Source organism: Quercus robur, chromosome 6, assembly GCF_932294415.1.
Source record: "Quercus robur chromosome 6, dhQueRobu3.1, whole genome shotgun sequence".
NCBI lineage: Eukaryota > Viridiplantae > Streptophyta > Magnoliopsida > Fagales > Fagaceae > Quercus > Quercus robur.
The window spans coordinates 10,483,002-10,504,653 of record NC_065539.1 but is presented as its reverse complement, the minus strand read 5'-3'; the positions used below and the strand labels follow the sequence as shown (position 1 = coordinate 10,504,653).

Sequence of the window (21,652 nt, the reverse complement as noted above, 5' to 3'; positions counted from 1 at the left end):
TCACTTCCCCTTCCCCACAATCACAGTGTTTGTTGTTAACACCTCCTGACACTATTAGCTAAACTTCACTGGTTGAGCTGTTGGAAACTACTAGCAGCTTGCAACATGTAGAATATCCAAAATGCACAAAAGAAAAAATATTTTCAACGGAACAAGTGTTAGAAGTCCGTTCGCTTGATTCAATATCGATGAACCTAGAAAAAAGAATAGAGCAGCATGTCTACCAATTTCACCATAGCGGCTTGTTCAAAATCATAATAACCCATGCAAAAGTTTGCAAAGCAGAACGCAAAGCTTAGTTGATAGGATTGATAGAACAACAGAACCATGGATTTAATAACCTCTTGGTGGAAAGAACTGGTTTAAAAATCCAGAAGAAAATTTCAGTCTTTAACCAGTCAAAAGCAACCGACTCTCAATAGGCTGCTTGGTTTAGGTGAAAATATCTGTAAGTTAACTCCCCTTAATTTGGATAGATAAATATGCTGCAACAATATTGACATTCGCTATATGTGCCTCTGTCCTTTAAAAAAATGAAATTTTGCATTTTAATAGGAGATTGAGGCACATGTTTTGGTTGGTCCACTTCCTAATGTAATGCATACAGCTCTAAGCTATTCCTAATGTATTGAATCATATTGCGACGTGAAATCCAGAAACACCAAAACATTATCTGAAACAAACAAAGCAAAAAATACCTTTCTGAAGACCTGGACAAACATCTTCTCCTTTGAAAACAACGGGCACATCAACCTTCAACTCCGACCCGTCGTCGGCCCAAACAAACACCAAATTCAATACCTTCCCAGTAGCTTCGTCCCTATGAATCTATTAACCCATCAAAAACAGAGAAAATAAGCAACAAATTATAAAAATGATTAATAACAATTTGAAAAGAAAAGAAAAAAAAAAGGGGGGGGGGGGGTTGCCTTGATGGGTAGGACGGTGCCGGATTCAATTAGGTGAGAGGATCCGGAACCGGCTCGGATCTGGAGCGGGAAAGTGGTGGAGCAGAAAAATGGGAGCTCAACGGACTTGAGAATGGCTTGAATCTGCTTCCACTCAGTGGTGACCAGGTGCTTCCTGGACATGGATCGTGGGGCTGTGGAGTCTTTCTGGAGGAGGTGCTGGGAAATAACGACGGCTGGGATTCGACCCTGAGCTCTGTCCCTCGACGACACTCTGTTCCCTACGCACTCCCTAGGGATTGCCTGGATCGTGTGGTACCCGGCCGATGATGGCTGCGATGAACTGTGGCTTGACACGGCGGTCCTCAGGTTATTGGTAGCAGAGCGCCACCACCTCGCCATTTCTTCTTCTACTTCTGCAAATGCAATGAGGGGTTTGGAGTTTGGAGTTGGACTGTGTTGTGTTGTGTAGTGTGAGGGTTTTTACTTTTTTTTTTTTTTTTTTTGTGATTTAATTTTTTTTAGGGGTTTAAGTTGTTGGGCATTGGAGAGAGTGATGGGACTTGGAGAGCTCCCACATCGGGTCTGGTTATAGGGTTTTTGGGGCCTTTTGATAAAGCCCAAGAAGAATCTTTTTCAAAATTTAGTTCAATAAAAATTTTCTTGCAACTTTTTTTTTTCTTTTTGTTTGAAAAGACCTAATGTATTGTTAAAGCCCAAAGTCAAATTTTATTAGACCTAGAAAAATTTAGGATGGCCACAATTTTTTTTTTTTTTTTAAGAGAAGACAAATCATAAAAATTATACATAATTTTCTTCTTCTTCTTTTTCAAATTAAGGTGTTCCTGTTACCACCTGTCTTCAATGTGATTCAGTGAAGCCACCCTGAGAAAAGCATGTTACATTTCAAAAGGCCATATATTCCATTTAAAAGTTTGGCTTCCCTACTTTTTACAATGCATGCCTAACATCGTAACCAAGAAGCCCAGCTTAATTGCTTGAGTCTGTCATTAAACGTTGGTGGTTGGCATTAGCTCAAATAAAGTAATAAACAATCTCCAACCCAACCAGAGTGTTAATCCATTTTTCCATAAGAAGTTGTATGCCTTTTGATTGTGTTCGTTTGTATCTCAACCTAGAGGACTTCGATTAAGAACAAATAATAATTTAAATTGAATACAAATATTGGGTGTTAACAACCCCATCAAACTCAAGGTGAAGGGTGAGAGCAGCTTTCACCCCCAAGAGGGTGTTAGAAAGTTAAATAAATATATGATAAGTTGTGATTAGTAGAACAAAAGTTTGCATTTAGAAATGAAAATGACTTTTGTTAAACCCAAATTCTTGGAATACTCAAGTCAAGGTGTTCAATTTTTCAGTGGACAAAACAGGTTAGTATAAAAATAATTATGCGTATAAATATTTTTTTTTTGGTAAGTCTAGGAGCCACCCTTGAGAGGGGAAGTGCGATTTGAACTATAGACATGAGATGATACCAAAAAAAAAAAAAACCATTCTCACTAGGTTATCATTGAAACCTCTTACATATTTGAATGATTATTTAATTACTTTCAATTACACTTTTTCGATAAAAGAAGAGTGAGTTTATCCTATTAAAGATTAAAAACTGAAAATTGTTTTAATTTATGCCACTTAAAAGGCATAAAGATTGGTTGACAAATTCAAGGACATTTATTTAGGAAATACATTAAAAAAAATTGGGAAAGAAAAAAAGCAACTAATTTTTTAATAATTATATATATATATATATATATCTATTTTTTCAGTAAAAGTGATATCAAAACTTTTCTAAAATGGTTCATTAACAAATACCCTAAGAGCACCCATATAATTGTACATGCAAATAAATTTTACAATCGGTTCTTAAATTTACATGACACATCCAATAAATGCAAAATGGGACAGCTGGACCGTTTATGAGACATGTCATTTTGTCATTTGTGTAAAAGTTTAATAATATTCATATGTAATAAGAAAGGCAATGTTGTCTCTAGAAGTTTTTTGTACGGTAATTATTAAGAAACTTAAATTATAAAAATTTTAATAAAAAGATAACTTTATATATTAACAAAACACACACACACACACTCACACTCACACACAAATAAATAAAGTTTTAAGATTTCCTTCTATAAATTTTTATATTTTGAAATCGTTGCATAATATATATATATATATATATATATATATAGTCTCATTATCAATGATGTAAGCTACTTCTTTTTCAAAATTTAGTTCAATAAAAATTTTCTTGGATTTTTGTTTTCTTTTTGTTTGAAAAGACCAAATGTATTGTTAAAGAGCCCAAAGTTAAATTTTATTAGGCCTAGAAAAATTTAGGGTGGTCACAATTTTTTTAAAGAGAAGACAAATCATAAAAATTATACATAATCTTCTTCTCTTTTTTTTTTTCAAATTAAGGTGTTCCTATCACCACCTGTCTTCAATGTGATTCAGTGAAGCCACCTCGAGAAATGCATGTTACATTTCAAAAGGCCATATATTCCATTTAAAAGTTTGGCTTCCCTACTTTTTACAATGCACTAACATCATAACCAAGAAGAAAAAATAGTCCCTTCTCAAAAAAAGAAAAGAAAAGAAAAGATAATTACAAGATACTGCTAATCTTATAGTTTGAATCTTTTCTTCCTAAACTCTCAAGCACTTAGTGTATATAAAGATGACATTTTAGCTAGAAGACCTTGGTTTATTTGTGTTTTTAAGTAACTTGTTTATATAGATGCACTGATATGGTAAGTTTTAACAATTAAATCATCAAAGCACGTGGAAGAAAGAAACAAACATAGTCTTTTCGGCATTGTCAAATCCACTTAGCTAAAAGCCTAAAACTAAAATCACTATCCGCAAATCAAACAAAAATGCATAAACTTCGAATCAATACATTGATCGGTTTTTGATATAGACAAAGGATTAAACTTCAAATATTTTATTCAACCATAAAAAATTTTATTAATTGAACTAATTGAAACTCATTTCAATTTTTATTTTTTTGTCCTTAGTTAAACATAAAAACAGTATTGTTCATAATTGTGCAAATGTTATAATAATAATAAAAATTGTGGCAAATTGTAACCTATGCAAATCTCAGTAACTATCAAACGGACTTGAGGCTTATAGACTTATCTTATGTTACAGTTCCTCTAAAAAACAAAAAGTCTGATGTTATAGTTAATTGGAGACATGCATGGTAGTGCCACTTCTTTCCTTGAAGGGATAAAAAATTAATTAGATTACTCTGTATGTTTCTTAAAAAAAAAAAAAAAAAAATTTGATTACTCTGTATCATAGTTTTAAAAACCGGACCGGACCGGCCAGTCCGACCGGTTCAACCGGGAACCGGCCTTCAATCCGGTCCGGTTATGGTATAAAACCGAAAATGATCTAAAAACCGGTAAATAGTAAAAACCAGCCGGTTCAACCTGAGAACCGAAAACTGGTGCGGTCAAACCGGTTTTGCTCCTCAAACTAAACTACGTCGTTTTTAAGTGTTTGGCTCCTCAAAACAACGTCGTTTTTTTCTGCTCCTCAAAACTAACCTAAAGTCCTCACTGACTCACTCTTCTCATCAGCCATCTCACTCTTACCTCACGATTCACGCCTCCTCTTCTCATCTGCCTCACTCTCACACTCACCTCAAGCTCTCAAGGCCGCTCAACTCAACTCAATCTCTCTCTAGTCTCTACTCTCTACCTCACTCTGTTCTCTCTGCCTCACGCACAGCGGCACAACAGCACTCCCTCGCCCTTTGAGCTCACTCCTAGTCTGCTCTACCCACAAACCATTTCAACTACCCACCCAAAACCCGCAACTCAGCCACCACCAAGACCCACAAAACATCCCAACCATCCACCACAACCCACAAACCCAGCCACCACCAAGACCCATAAACCATCCAAAAACCCAAATCGATAAAGCTTCACAACAATAAAGGAAAAAAAAATCCAGAACTGAGATTAAAAGAATGAATCAACGATGGTGGAGGTGGCCAAGAAACAGTGGGGCCGACGACGATGGAGGATAACGGAAAGAAAAAAGAAAAAAAAAACTCAGTGGATCGGTGATGATTGGATCGGTAATGAATGGCGCCGATGGCGGTGGAGATGCAATCGGTGATGAGTGGCGCCGATGAGTGGATCGGTGGTCGGTGATGAATGGCGCCGATGAGTGGATCGGTGATGATTGGATCGGTAATGAATGGCGCCGATGGCGGTGGAGATGCAATCGGTGATGAGTGGCGCCGATGAGTGGATCGGTGGTCGGTGATGAATGGCGCCGATGAGTGGATCGATGGCCGGTGATGAGTGGCATCTGGGAGTGGATCAGAGGCTTTGGATCTGAGATTTGGTCTGTGGAAGGGAAACTTTTTTTTTTTTTTTTTGGAGAAAGCACAGTGTCGAGAGAGTAGGGAGAGATGAGTGACTGAGTGATTTTGTATAATATTTTACTGTTTTTACACCTGTTTGACTTTTACACACACTTGTTAATATATATATATATTTATATGTAATTTAAAAATTATTAATTATTTATATAATTTAAATAAATAATAATTAAATTATTTATGACGTCATCGGTTCGACCATCGGTTGAACCTCGGTTCGACCAGAAAACCGGTAATTAGCTCCTCGACCGGTTCTTTCATCGTACCGGTTTTTAAAACCATGCTCTGTATGTTAAACATCTTAAACATATTTTCTACAGAGAGATGCTACGTCTACAACATTTCTATAACATTTTTACAACAAATCACATGTGGTTAGTGGTTATTGGTTCAAATTTCAAACAACCCTAAGATTACTTTTTTGCCCCAACAATAACAAGTAGTAACAACTTACCACTTAGGATTTGTTGTAAAAATGTTATAGACATATCATTTCTTTTTTCTGCAACATGCTTTTTGTGCCCCCACATTATAGTTAAACATGCCTGGTCTGTAGCAAAAAGAGCAATACAAGTGCCTTTGAACTATTGCTGGTACAACCCAGCATTTTTATAACTTTTGTTTTTTATCTCCCTTTGAATGGTATCAAAAAAAAAAAAATATATATATATATATATATATATATTTATTTTTTTTGCTAAACATGTTAAACATCTTTTATATGATAAATTATAGAATAAAAAAAATTAACTTCAATAGTAGTTTTATAATGGAGTATGATTTTGGGAATTGTGACATGTAGTTAACCTTGACTAATATATCAAGCCAAGACCATTTCTAGGAATATCAAATAAGTTGTTCTTGTTCATGCTCGTAGGTGCATGGTGGCACAAAAAGATAAAAATGACAAACAATTCATTTTAGATTCTGTGTGCATTTTGGTTTATAAATCTTGTGCTTTTAAAATAAACCGCTTTTGGTAATTGCCTTATTTATCATCAAATTAAGACATTAATCGGTTTTTGGTGTAGACAAATGATTAAAACTTCAGATATTTTATTCAATCATAAAAAACTTTACCAGTTGAAGTAACTGAAACTATTTCCTTGATGGGATAAAGAATTAATTAGATGACTCTATATGTTTCTTAAAAAAAAGGAAAGAAGATTCCTCTATAGGTTAAACATCTTAAACATCTTTTTCTTTTTTCTTTTTTGCTAAACATGTTAAACATCTTTTATCTTTTAAATTATAGAATACAAAATTTTAACTTCAATAGTAGTTTTATAATGGAGTATGATTTTGGGAATTGTGACGTGTAGTTAACCTTCACTAATATATTTAGGATTTATAACTAACTTCAAAATTTCATGACTAATATTTGGTTGTTGTTTTTATTAGAAATTTTTAATGCTCATTTTCTCCGAAAGCCCAAGACAAAGCAAGAACAATTATTTTGGACCTGTTATTTAATTTCTTTTATTTTATTTAGCCAAGACCTTATAATTTTAAGAGGGAACTTTGAAGAAGTGTGATTTGAAGGATAAAATGATGTTGTATTTAAGATTTTTTTTTTTTTTTTTTAAGAAACAAACACACACACAAATAAGGAATAAAATTTTAATATAAAGACATACTACAAACTCCATTAAAAACCATGGGTACATTGTATTCAAGTTTACTCATGAATCCGAGAGAAAGATTTTGCAGAGTAGGCTTGGAGCGCTTTTTGCAAAATCCATGAGCATATGGGCAGGACCACATGCAAGCTACAAGCCCAAGAAATAATGGCCCAATATCTATTGTATGATCTTTAATTTCAGCCTAATTACCTCAAACCATGAATAAGCATTTGACCTCATTTAGTGTTAATTGACTAAGAGCATTCACATCAAGGATTCTAAAAATATTAGCATTTAGCATCTCAAAAAGTCATTTTATAACATTTAACATCCCACTTTATAATACATTCAACATCAAAACTTCTATTTTTTTGACAACTTCATTTAAATATTATTTCTTTATTATTTTTTATTTCTTTTTTGTTTTTATTTTTTTCATCCTCTCTCCCTCTCAATCTCACTATCTCTCTCTCCCTCTTGGTCTCACTGTCTCAACCCAGCAATCCTACCCACCACCGGCCACCAGCCACCATAATTCCAATGACCACCACAACGATCAGAGACCCACGCCGATCAAGTCAATGACTCACGTTGATCAAGTCGACAATCCACGCCAGTCAACTCGACGATCCATGCCAGTCAAGTCGATGGTCCATGAACCCAGATCCACAAACCCAAACCCATGAACTCAGACCCACAAACCTAGAACCACAAAATCAAATCACCTTGCTAGACCACAACCATCGGACCATCAGATCACGACCCATGACCATCGCCGGACAACAACCATCGTTGGACCACAACCATCAGGAAAGGGAAGAAATACCAAAGAAGAGAGAAGTGAGAGAGGAACGTTGGTGAGAATATAAAAGTTTTTTTTTTTTTTTTTTTTTACAATCCAGCTACAGTGAGCTGTTATTGATAATAGCTCACTGTAGCTTGGTGCTGAATCAATAACAGCTCACTGTAGTTTGGTGTTGAATTTTTTAAGATTTAGCATGTTTGATGTTAATATGTTTTTATCATTTGAGGTGCTAAAAATGCTAAAAAATAGCATTTAGTATTTTTAGCACATTTGATAAGAATGCTTTAAATCCCTCAACTTTAGTGGGTTTTTATGGGGACATTTCTTCCAAGTTCCAATATAGCATAACAAAGCTGGTTTAGCAATCTAGATTACCCTGATTTAGCATTAAACCAGATTGCTACAATGTTCAATGAAAACCACTACTCAAACTTGCCATTTCTTTCAAAAATCTAGTAACCAAAAGCCTTGTTCACTGCTTAAATCTTTGATCCACTCTAATGCTTTGACCAACCAAAGCATTAAATAACAACCAATATAACCCTACCAATCATATTTATTTTTCTCATACACTTATTATTAAAAACAACATATTTAGAGGGGCGTTTGTGTGTGTGGCAGCACAAATATATAGAGCTGTCTTTCTCTCCTTCACCACATTTTTCCTTTTTCCCTGACCTCTTATATTGTAAGCGTAATTCATTATTATTATTATTATTTTGAATTGGTGCCGTGGTGGTTCTTTGTGAGTGATAGTGTTTGAGTGAGTCCTCATAGTGCACTACTTGCCTTAATTGCGCTATGCAATAGCAGAGCCAGGAATTTTTCTCGAGAGAGCCGGTGAATACATTTTGATGTAATTTTAAGATATATTACCAAATGCAAAAAATAATAATTCAAAAGTTAGGGGGATCATGGTCCCCCAGCTCTCTTTGCCTATGGCTATGGGCACTAAAGTGCACGGTTTTAAAAACCGGACCAGACAATTCAACTAGGATCCAATTAGATTATGTTATTGAATAGAACCAAAAATTAAGAAAAAAGTGCAGATAAAACCAATAATCCTTAGTTCAACCGAGAGAATTGAGAACAAGAACAAGAATGCTTGAACCAATTTTGCCAAATTAATGAAATAGATATGGAACTGTGCGTTTTATAGCAAAAATCTAAAAAAGTTTTCTCAGATTTGCCTCATGTGATGACTGAAGGGCTCCTGCTATAAATATGGCATCAAAGGTTATGTTGTGAGAATTGGGTGAATTAATTTGTTAACACAAGGTTAAAGAAGAGAGAGAAGAAAATATAATACAAAAGATTTACATGGTTTAGCAATATACCTACGTCCTCTGGAGGAGATAGAATATATTTTCACTCTAATTGTGGAGATTACAACAATGACTTGAAAACGCTCTCACACAAATCCAAACCTCAAATATACCCTTAGTTCTGTCACAAATAAATAGAGAACCTTAGTTCTGTCACAAATAAATAGAGAACACCCTATGGTATTTAGAACAAATGTTGCAAGACACTAATTGCTAATCAAAATAATCTCCAACATCAGATCTTCCCGGAAAAAGAAAAAAAGGAAAACAAGTAAAAAAAGAAAAAAAAGAAAAGAATAGAAAACTATGGAAGAAAGGCTACAAATCTGCTTCTGGCTTCTGCATATGCATCTACATCTGTATCTGCATCTGCATCTGCTTATGCTTCTTCTTTATTTGTTGAAAAATTGTGGAAGGAGACTGCTGTTTGTTTGAAAACTGTGGAAGAAATATCAGAGTAGAGAGAGGCGGAGGCTGTTGGGAAAGCAAAAAGAATAGAAGACAAAAGTCCATAAGGTTTGAAGTCGATCATGTGGTGTGGCTTGAGGAAACGTGTAACTTTGATCATGATGTTTGGGGAAATGTGTGAGTGGGGTTGGGTTTCTCATGAGATTCTCATGAGTCATAAGTTTTTTTTCTTCTCTTTTTATCCAGCACAGCACAGCCAACTTATTAAAGGTTTAAGTTTATTATTTTTTAGTTATATTTTTTAAAACTTTTTTTGATATTTATTTGTTATTTTTTAGATATAATGTTTTAAAATATTTTAAATAACAAGAAAAAATCTAACAAATATCATATTTATCGTAAATTAAGATATATTTGAATCTCTATAAGTACTAATTTAGTCAATATTACAAAATTTTAAGCATTTATTTTAATTATTTTGTATTAAATATTATTAATTTAATACAATTTAATTAAGAGAAAATAGTATTTACAAATGACCCAAATTTTTCCTATAAATTTTTATGTAATTTTTCAATTTTTACTAATTTAATGTATTTATTTATATTTTAAATAATTATTAAATTAATTATGACGTCATCACGGTTCGATCCGGTTCGACCTCAAAAACCTTGAACCTCTTCCTTTTACGGTTCAATGAACGGTCCGAGTCTGAAAACCTTGATTGCTATCCGTAGCTCACTTGCATGCTTCCTCATTTGATCCACCTCTACTTATAGCCAAGGATTCAATCGAAATGTCACCAACGTGAAACACTAATGGTTAAGGAAGTCAACAATAGTGGCCAAGTATTTATTGCCAAAGAATTCATACAATTCGGCTAGCACACTCTTCTTGACAATTCATGAATTCAATGAAGTCACATATTTCGGCTGCATGTCAAGTGTTCTAGACCAATGGGAATGAAAGACTTCTATCAACCAAGAAGTAAACAAATACGGCTTAGTCCATGCAACAATTTCATGCAACTTCTTTGCATTTCTTCACGTATAGCAATTATGCAACTTTCTGATGGTTTGTTGTCTAATTATCAAGCCACTAATTTTTGACAATTTAAGCCATTTCAACAGGTTAGCATCTTGAAGCAATTAGAATTCCTACCCAAGCGCAAAAGACACAAATCTTCATAGACATGCGAGTAATGAATTGGCGCCCCTCCATGAACCTATATCAATAAAGCCTAAAAGACCGTTTATGTGACGTGGCATAGGAGTCAAATCTGCCCAAGCAAAAGTAAATTTTTTTTTCGGTCATATATGTAAGACTTTTCATGATACAATGTATAGACCATTTTACTTTAGTGATTGAAACTAAAGTTAATGAGAGAGACGTCTTGCCACGATGGGACGAGTTCTCACCTTGGTTTGTGCAATGATAACTGTTTAGTGTAATTTAAATAGATCATCCAATATATTAGACATTTCCTAAAAGGATGAATAATTGAATAACAAATTTAAACTCTACCATTATATTACTGTTATAAATTGGATAATCACTGATAATGAATTACTATTTACCACCGGACGTTGTTTTCTTAATTTCTAATTGCAGACAAGGTTTTCAAACCCAGATCGTTGATTAAACCGTAAAAGGAAAATGTTCAAGGTTTTTTAGGTCGAATCGAGATGGGACCGAGGTCGAACCGTGATGACGTCATAATTAATTTAATAATTATTTTAAATATAAATAAAAACATTAAATTAATAAAAACAGAAAAATTAACAAAGATAGTCTAATTTAATATAGAGATATATCTTTCAAATATTTTTTATATCATAATTTTTACAAGACAAATAAGAAATATCAAATCTTAAGCAAATATAAATAAAGTATATCTTTATTTATTTACATGTTAATTAGTAAAACTTGTAATAATAATAATAATAATAATTATTATTATTATTATAATATAAGAGTGAGAAGGACACTTACCTCAAATAAAATAAAATATTTAAATTATCTAATAATTTAAAAATTAAAATAATTATTTAATAATTTATAATTATAGGTATAAGTATATCTATTTCCAAAAAAAACTTTAAATATTATAGCAATACTAGTATTATTATAATATTTCACACAACTTTTATTATAACTCGTTATATGATAAGTTGTGAGGAGTGAAAAAAATTGTAAATGTATATGAGTTTATATTTTTATCACTCAAAACTTATGACAAAAATGGTTTAAAATATTGTAATATTAGCATTATTCAAAATATAAATTTGTTGCAATACTGTAGTAATTTGGCAATACACGTACATTATGTCACATCACGTTGGGCTCAAAAGCCAAAGCTAAAAGAAAGTAATGGAGAGCTTTCACGTGGAGAGCTCATCCTTTATTCAAAATTTAAAAGCTTTCATTATCTAGCCTCTGTTACAAAACCTCCCTTCTCTCACATACGAGAAATTCTTGGGACCTCCCGGAGGACCACTGACGTGGTCCTCCTGGGTCCTGCCATCCAATAGAGAACTGCCACCTAGCCATTTTATAAAACTCAGCTCCACATCATCTTACCCTTTAACTAAACTATAGTTAGCAAAACCAAACCACGGTTAAAACTAAAACAAACTCTGCAACCCAAACGTGTTAACCCAAAATTAGTTGTAATCTTCTAAGTTCTAACCCAAGATCTAACTCAGCAACAAAAACCTTCTCTCTCCCTCTACCCACAGCCGGAAACCCAAAATCAAAGCCAAAATCAATGGCAACGGCAACAATAATGATACTCTGAGCTCATTCAAGCGTGCGAGAGCATGGGCGTTGCTAGATCGAACGAAAAGGCCGCTGCTTTCTTTCAGGTTCTCAACGAAGCCGGCATCATTCTTCTCTTTTGCGACAAGGTTTACCTTCATCCCGATAAGGTCGAAATCTCTCTCAAGCAGCATCTTTGCCCAGAAGCAAAGATAGGACCCAAAGCCCACAAGCTTCGATCGGTTTTGGTAGTCATGGGAATTTTGGGTTTTGGTTTTAAGACTCATGCCCATTCGATCTTAACGAGGATGTGGTTTATGAGATGAAGGGCATACAGATTTTTTTTTTTTTTTTTTTTTTATGGGAATTTGAATGTTGTTGTTGATGCTGCGAAATTGATGTCCCAAAGTTTTGAAGAAAGATTGTATCAGTGGCTTTGAAGAATTGGTTCTGATGTGATACAAGGCCAAAATACTGAGGCACGTGCTAAGGCAATGGTGTGCATTAAGGTGTGTTGGGTGATGCACAGCTGTGTGCATTGAGGGACGTGTGCATTGGGTTGCGCGGGCTACTACTGTATTGTGCGTGGGTTGCTTCTGTGAGGTGCGTGGGCTGCTGCTGTGTTGTACCAAAAAGTTGAGCAGTTGGTTGGGATGAGGGGTAGTTAGTTAGTTAGGTAGTTAGAGCAGGGTTGTTAATCATTGGATAGTAAATTAGTTACTTACTGTTAATGCATTGATTAGTGAGATGTAATCATTGATTAGGGGATTAGTTAGTTAACATGGATTCTGTTACATAAATAAGCTGGATTGTATTGATGAGGGTCATAAGGAATAACACATTTGATTTCACTTGCTTCATTTATGGCTCTGTTTTTAGTGTTTGGATCTCACTGTAAATTTTGTTCATTTTGGCAATAAAATTTCTCAATTGTTGGGCAGCTTGTTGTTGAGTTGGAGCTTGTTCCCATTAAAAGGCCAATTTCTTATTGAGAAGTGTAAGTATTTTGCTTTGATGGATGAACTCTTCAAAAAAATAAGGTGCTGATTCATCTTTAAAAAGGGACATGGAAGAAGGAATTCTAAAACATCATTTCCCTCCCAAAACCAGGCCACATACAATACCTAATAAAAGGATCATAAGTATATTAAAATAACCACATCTATGAGCAAAGATTTTTTTTAAAACAAACTGAACCGTGCCTTATCTCTCCCAAGTCCCAACATCCAATAAAAAAAGGCCACATAACCATCTTTTCTTACTCAGCTCCACATCAGCCTTACCCATTAACTTAACTATAATTAAAAAATCAAACCAAGGTTAACTCTCAGCTCCACTTACAGACTTACTCACTTACCCGCAGCCGGAAACCCAAATTCAATTAGACAAAATCAAACCGTGTTAACCCACTGTGTTACCACTTCTCACCCAATTTCTGAAACCCAAAATTTTATTTTACTCGCTCAATCCTCTTCCCTCTCCCTTCCCGCATCATTGGACAAGCCTTTTAAACAATCTTATGCTGGGCTTTCTTTTTTCTCCATTGGATGAATAGTGAGTACGACTGACTGCAAGCTATGGCTGAAGCGGTTCCTGGAATCCACACACCACCATTGCAACTAACCAATATTGATCAATGTATGTATGTTACAAAAACTCATTTCACTCTTCAATGTATCATTCTCTTAGCTTTGTTTTGTTTTTATGTAGTTTACAAACATGGTATCTTCTATGTGTTTGATAAAAGCCCAAGATAAGAAATAATTAAAATAATGAAATTTTTATGTGTTGTTTTCTTTCTATCTAGTTTATAGATATTAAAAATTAAATTTTTACGAGTCTGTGGTGTGAATCGTTAGAGCCCATTTCATACCCTTGCCTACTTTTTGTTTTTGGGTTTATTAGATGCCACTCTGTTTCTTTGTTTTTGAAACAGAGCATAAGTTCTAAACGAACCTTAAGTCCAAAATGTAAAAATAGTTCAATTTTTTTTTTCTTACAATCAATAGTTTATACACACACACCATTCTAACCATTCTTTTTTCTTTTTTTATTATCCTTTTGATTTGAGTTTCCTTAGAAATGTGTTTTGTGTTGTTTTTAATTATAGATATTAGAGCCGATGAAGAACATGTTGAAAATTTGCTTGGAATGGTGGTGCACAGTGAGGAGGAAGCATATAAATTGTATAATGATTATGCTATACGAATTGGGTTTAGTGTTCGAAAAGAAAAACTCAAATATGCAAAAAATGGTGTGAGACAGAGAGAGTATGTGTGTTCGAAAGAAGGATTTCCACGAGATGGTGACCATTTGGATGATAAGAAATTCAAAAGATTACAAACTAGGACTGGTTGTGAAGCTAGTATCCGGTTTACAGTGACAAATGGTGAGTGGAAGGTTACTCATTTCAATCCTAATCATAATCACGAGCTTGCAAAGCCTGAAGAAAGACTGTTTTTAAGGTCGAATTGAAAAATAACCGATGCTCAGTTAGGTGTAATAAGAACTTTGAAAGAAGTGGGCATAAGAACAGTAAGTACATATTCCTATTTAGTTGAGGAAGCTGGGGGATTTGAAAATGTTGGGTTTATAAAACGAGATTGTTATAATGCGGTGAACAAGTAGAAGTTAATCAATGTTGAGGCTAGAGATGCTCAAAGTTTAGTAAACCATTTTAAACAGAAGCAAGCAGAAGATCCTATGTTTTTTTTATGCAATTCAAGTTGATCAAGAAAATCGAATGACAAATTTTTTTTGAAGAGATGGTAGATCAAGAATTGATTATAACTCTTTTGGAGATGTAATATGCTTTGACACTACATATCGAACTAACAAGTATAATATGATATGTGCCCCATTTGTAGGTGTCAACCATCATTGGAAGAATGTACTTTTTGGTTGTGCATTTCTATTGGATGAAACAACTGCTTCGTTTACTTGGTTGTTTGAAACATTCTTGGAATCAATGGGAAATCAAAAACCAAAGACAATTTTTACTGACCAATGTCAAGCAATGAAAAATGCCATAAGAGCTGTGCTTCCTGATACTTGTCATCGCCTATACTTATGGCATATCTCAAAAAATGCTGCAGAAAATTTACCAAAGCATTATGGGAATCCTGAATTTAAGAGTAGATTTAATAAGATTCTTAATAATTGTGAGACAGAAATAGAGTTTCAGTCTTGTTGGGATGCCTTGCTTAGAGATTAAAATTTGGTGGGTAATAAGTGGCTTAGCACCTTATATGAAAATCGTGAAAGGTGGTGTTCAGTTTTTAGTCATAACATTTTCTCTTGCCAAATGAAAGCTTCATCTAGGAGCGAGAGTACAAATAATGTTTTTCAACATATGGCATGCAAAACAATGAGACTAACAGAATTTGTACATGAGTATGAGAAAACTTCAAAAAATATGCGCACAGAAGAGTTAGAAGAAGATTTTCGTTGCAAACAAGGTACGTCTTTTCAAATAGTCCAAAATTGTGGACTTTTGCAACATATATCATCTGTTTATACTTGTACAATGTTTAAAAGATTTGAGTTAGAAATTACTTCTACCTTGGGGGTTACACACCAAGATGTTAATTCTGATGGAATGTCTTTCACCTATGAAGTCATTGAAGGAGGTGGTCGGAGGGTTCATGTTGTCCAGTTTAACTCCTTAAATAATGAAATCACATGCAGCTGTAAAATGTTTGAAACATTGGGGTTACTATGTCGACATGCTTTGCGAATACTTATTGTGAAAAATGTAACAGAGCTTCCTGTTCAGTATATTTTGAAATGATGGACAAAAAATGCAAAGAAAGATAATGTTGTATGTGATCATACAAAATCAGCGGATGCAAATGATGAGTTGTCAGTGACATCACGTCGTAATGAATTAATGCGCTTAGTTTATGAATTTTTCACAAGAAGTGCAGCAACAACTCGGCTTACTGAAATGTACAAAAGAAAAATTAGAGAGATGATAGAATTTGTTGAGAAAGATATGGAGATGTTAAGTGTGGCAAGAGATGATGGTGAAAGAGAAAATAGTTTTGTGGATAATAATGTCTTTGGTGATGTTGAGAAGACTAATTGCTCACTTAATAATTTGCCTATATTAGATCCCCCATGTGTGCGACCAAAATGAGTCACAAATGCAAGAATGAAAAGCAACATGGAGAAGCGTAAAAGGAAGGCATTAAAAGATATTACAAGATCAAGTAACTCTTTTTCTTTTTAAATTTTATATGTTAGTTCAATGATTTAATTATTTATTTGTTGTGAATAATGCCCAATATTTCCTCTCTTTTTTTAGAAAAATTGCTCAAGAGAGGACTTCCAGCAATCTATGTCAGCCGATGCACCCATCTAATGTACCCATGGATGAGAACTACAATAATCAAGTATGATCTAAGCCCCTTGCATCCTCTTTTTTATTTATTTTTAAATGATCATACATTTTAATCTCTTATAGTATTTTATAGGTTTTCCATTCTTTGGGCATGCCAATGACTAGTAGTTCAAATCATTTTCAACTATCAAATTAGGTACAAGTAAAAAATAAAATAAAATAAAATGATTTATGCACTAGCATTTCATTTTTATAAATATCTACAATTTGATGTTGAGATAATTTGAATGTAGATCCTTTTTTCTTATTGAAGCGGTGCTTCTCCAAATGTTAGCTTAACAAGTATGCTTCAAAGTAATAATTGCTTAAATCATTTAAGCCAGGTAAATGTACTTGCTATTTTTATTCCTCATTAGTTATGTTTATTTATTTGTATCAATAGTTATCACTTTGTTACTAATAACTGAAAACGTCCATATTTAATTTTGCAGAATTCTTTCTTAAATGGTTTTACGCAACTAAATCCAGGACAAAAGTGATTTGACTTGAAAGATTTTTGATGAGTCTTCAATTCAGAAGATTCTTGACAAGTACATGCAACTAACAAGTATAGATTGATGATGAGAGGAGTGTAAGTTGTAGGAAATGTTATTTTTGTATATTGAAGGTGTTGTGAAATTTTAAAATACTCGCAAGTGTACGAACCGTACCTAAGTATAGTTGGACAAGAACGAGGTCGAACCCACAAGGACTTGTATAAATGTAGGAAAATTAATTAAACCTTAACCAAATTAATCCTAATCTAGTTTAAATAAAAATTAGTTGGTTGCAATAAAATAAACTAAGCAAATAATAAAATTAAGCAAATAATTAAACTAAGCAAAGATATAAAGCAATAAAAAGATGTAAACAATTAAGAGAAAGGAATTAAGGTTTTGGAATCCGCCTTGTAAATCATATCAGCATATATTTATGATCATTAATTTTTCCCAACCACTGCATGATAATCTAGAAATCAATCTTGCTACCATGGAAAATATCATCATTAAAATCTTTATTTTAAAAATCAAAAGCATGTTCTTCTTCGCTTCTTAAGTATAAAATCAAATCATCAATTGTATCAGTAGTGAAACAAATCACAAGATATATCCAATTCTAAAAATCAAATCATAAATTATATTCATTGACAAACAAATCACAAGTGATATCCAATTTTATAATCAAGAATTAATAAACCAAGCATTCAATTAATTAAGATAAATCCTAAATCATAAGAAAAACATGATTGAACTCATATCTAGAATTCCATCTTAGTCAATTGATATGAAGTAAGAACAATTTAAATCATTAAAGAACAACTATATTGGGAAAAATCAAATCACATAAATATAACTGATAATCCTTAACAAGGTTTCATCCTCAACCCTAATTATAAATTTAGCTACTCATAGTAATTGAAAGAAAACACAAAAATAAAATACTAAACATTAAACTAGAAAAAATAAAATAAAACTAACTGTCATAGAAGAAAACCAAAGAAGTAGCCGCACTCTCTATACATTCAGCTCTCAGCCCTAGCACTAGCCTCAGCCTCAGCCTCAGCCTCAGCCTCCCTGAATTTTGCCCTAAAGAGCCTTTAAATAGGTTAAAGAATCCTATTAAAAGTTGAATTCCCATTTGGAGAAAATCCCAGATTTTTAGGCTTCATTTAACCGACTATTTTGGCCTATTTAACGTCAGAATTTGGACTTTTGGTGAACAACAAAGTTGTAGCCCTTTAAGTTATCGTTACAGCCCAACTTGAATCATCTCGATTGGACATTTGAGCCAAAAGTTATGCAAAAAATACTAACTGATATGCAGTCTGAAATCTTAATCCGAATTGGACTTGGATTTGGCGCAAATTTCCTTTGATTCCTTACTCCAATTGGACTTAATTTTAATTGGGTTGGTCTTTTCTTGAATTCATGCCTGGCTGGATGTAAGTTGGCTTGATTCAATTGGCCTAGCCCCACTTTGCATGTAAAGCCCTTGTTACCTACAACACAAAGATATTATATAATCAGTCACAAAATAACATAAAAGTAAGGATAAATATGTAGATATGTGAGTACTTTATTGTATATATTTCATGCACATCAGAAGGCAATGAAAATAGGCTAATTTTTAGGATATGTTAGAATACATTCCTTTTTGTATATTTACTTTTGTTATGCCTTCTCATCCTCTAGACAAAAATTGTATTATTCAACACTGTTATTCATCCAATTGAATATAACTAATATAAATGAAAAGTATTTTCATTTCAAATTTAGGGGATTACAATGTTAAAAAAGCTTACCAGGTTCTGCTGCAAGATACCAACCATCAATTCCCTGCTAATCACTTCCATTTCTCTTCCCCCCTGCTATGTGTAATCTTCTTTGGAAGGTTAAGTTGCCCTTGAAAATATGCAATTATATTTGGAGACTTCTTCATGATAGTCTACTGCCTACCAACCTTCCATGAAAATATGCTAATGTTGGCCTGTGCCCTTTGTGTGATTCAGATGAAGAGACTGCCACTCATCTTTTCTTACATTGCCCTTTCTCTAGAGCTTGCTCGTATGGTTCCCAATTAGCTATTCAGTCCTCTAAGGTTGTAGCTGTGTCTGTGCAGCAATGGGTCATTATGACCTCTCAGTCTCTATTTTGCAGGGAAATTTGAAAGTATTTCCTCTTACCAGCTTGCATGTGGTCGTTCTTTTATATGTTTAATTTTATTTTTTGGGAATATATATGTGTACTTATTCAGAAATTTTTAAGATATAGGTGCATAGGGAAATGATACCTGTTATTTATTCAGATTCATTTTCATGGCCTTTGAACTTGAAATTTATCTTATAGGTTTTTGTGGTTGCAATCATCCTGTTACCATAAGCTTTATGGTAATTTACCTTAAGTTTATGTGATTTCCATGTTTGAATTATGATAGGATTTGTCACATACATATGATTCAGATTCTAATTCATTTTTATATAAACAATATATTGTATGCCAAAACCCCAAACCCACCTATTAAAAAAGTCTCTCATTTCCTCTTTCTATACTAGCAAGGTAACAACATCTAATTCTTCAATTTTTCTCTCTTTTGAATCTTAGGTTTTTTTGTTTCTGTAAATTAAACTTAGAAGCATTCTAAAGCCCATGTTATGAAATTGGTTTGGTTGGTCCAAGTAAAGTTCTTGTCTTTCTCTCTGTAATTGATTCAATTTTTGTTTTTTGGGTGTTTTTTTTTTTTTTTTTCCTTTCTGGAGGACTCTGGCTTATTAATCTGATTTTCGAGTTTTGCTTTCTGGGTTTTTGTTTTTTTGTTTGTGGCATCCATTGCATGCTAAAACCCCAAAACCCACATGTTAACAAATTCTCTCATTTCTTATTCAGTAATTTATCTTATAGGTTTATGTGATTTACATTTTTGTGTTAAGGTATTAAATCTGGCTCATGTAGTGTTTTTTATGTTTGTCAAGTCCTTAATTACCGCTACCATCTCTCTCTCTCTCTCTCTCCTATTTTGCCTTGGTTCCACTTAACCTAGCATGTGTTTTGGCCTATTGAATGTAACTTGGTCTAAATCATGCATATCCTGCTTTTTCTTTTTCAGATTAGTAGTGAAGATGCATTCTCAGTAAAACATTGCTTAAGGTAGGCTGATGATTGTTATAAATATATTGAATGGTCCATGTGTTCTTCTTTGTGATCAGAAATCAGTTTTTAAAAATGTTTGGTGTTGACTTTATTAATATTTTTCTGTTGATTCCCTCATCCCATGTGATAAACTGTTGCATGTTTTCCTAAAAACTTTGAAAAGGAGAATTATGGACAAGTTGGTTTTTCTTTATGAAGATTTGCTTCTTCTTTTGAAATAGCTTGGTATAGGCTTCAAGTACCTTTTTGTGCCTTCTGTTGTACTTAATAGTGTCTATTCTATAGCTGTTTTTTTTTTTTTTTTTTTTTTTTTTTTGCTGATTTTTTTTTTCCGCTAAATGTCTATTCTATAGCTGTTTTGGCTACTAAATCTTCTATGCACTATAACTGGGCTATGCCACCAAATGTGTAACTCTCCTTTTGTTTTGTTATCAAAAAAAAAAAAAAAAAGTGCAGTGGGTTGGGCAATTACTACCTCTCTCTTGTATTCTGATAAGTACCTGTGTAATTGTGTAATTGTAAGTGGTAGGCCAAACTGGTAGGATTCTTCATGGCATACTTAGTAGATGCATTAACTGCTCTTTTTGTGGTAGGCCAAACTGGAAATTTCATATGCAAGGTAGGACTCTTTGTGACAGTCATCAGTGTGATACTTTTAAGATGAATTGAAGATTTTGAGAACCTGAAGAAGCTAGCTAATGAGGCTACCTTCTATGACAAGTAGTGGCAAGCATCATGGCAAGACCAAAATGCTGGTGCTTTGGAGCAAACTGGAAAGAAAATTTAGTTTGCCTTGTATAAATTTGTTCTTTCACTGTGTTACAAAAAGTCAGGACTTAGGACTATAATAGGCACCGGATTTGCAAGTGAAGGAAAATTGTATGATGATTGCATAATGCATCTGCTAACTGTTTTGGACTACATAGTTTTCATTTGGCATTGCTGTGGGAAGTAGAGCTTTAACTGTAAATTTTAGTAGTAGAGCTTTTGTGATACCAAGTTATGATATTGCTAGTGTAATGGTATAAGTAGGTAGTCAAGTGAAAAAGGTGGGGATGAAATATATGGAGACATAAATGAGAGAGCATTGAAAAGGCCTAAGCAGTTTCATTATCTTGCATACTACCCAGGATGCTCATGGCCAATTTTTTTTTAAATACAGTAGCTTTACATCAATAACATTTCTAACATTTCTCTCCAAAAAACATCACTAATAGTGTAACAAATGAGAAATTTTATTGTCAAAATGAACAAAATTTACAATGATATCCAAACACCAAAACAAAAAGATGAGGGTCATCTATAAACACAAAATTTATTTGCAAATACAATAACTATACCAAAACAACTATACCAAAACCACATAAACAATTCAC

At 33.5% G+C, this 21,652-nt stretch overlaps 1 protein-coding gene across 3 annotated transcripts in view; it reads right to left on the bottom strand.

Annotated features, from left to right (window-relative positions):
* Positions 1-21,652, bottom strand: part of LOC126732702 (uncharacterized) — a 91,405-nt gene that overhangs the window by 1,506 nt on the left and 68,247 nt on the right. For 2 of the 3 annotated variants that reach the window (XM_050435691.1, XM_050435690.1), the window contains exon 3: positions 699-828. In XM_050435691.1, coding sequence (XP_050291648.1) covers positions 699-828 — 130 coding nt within the window. Of the gene's footprint in view, positions 1-698; positions 829-929; positions 1,408-21,652 lie in introns of those variants that run through there. The other variant, XM_050435689.1, reaches the window with a different exon arrangement.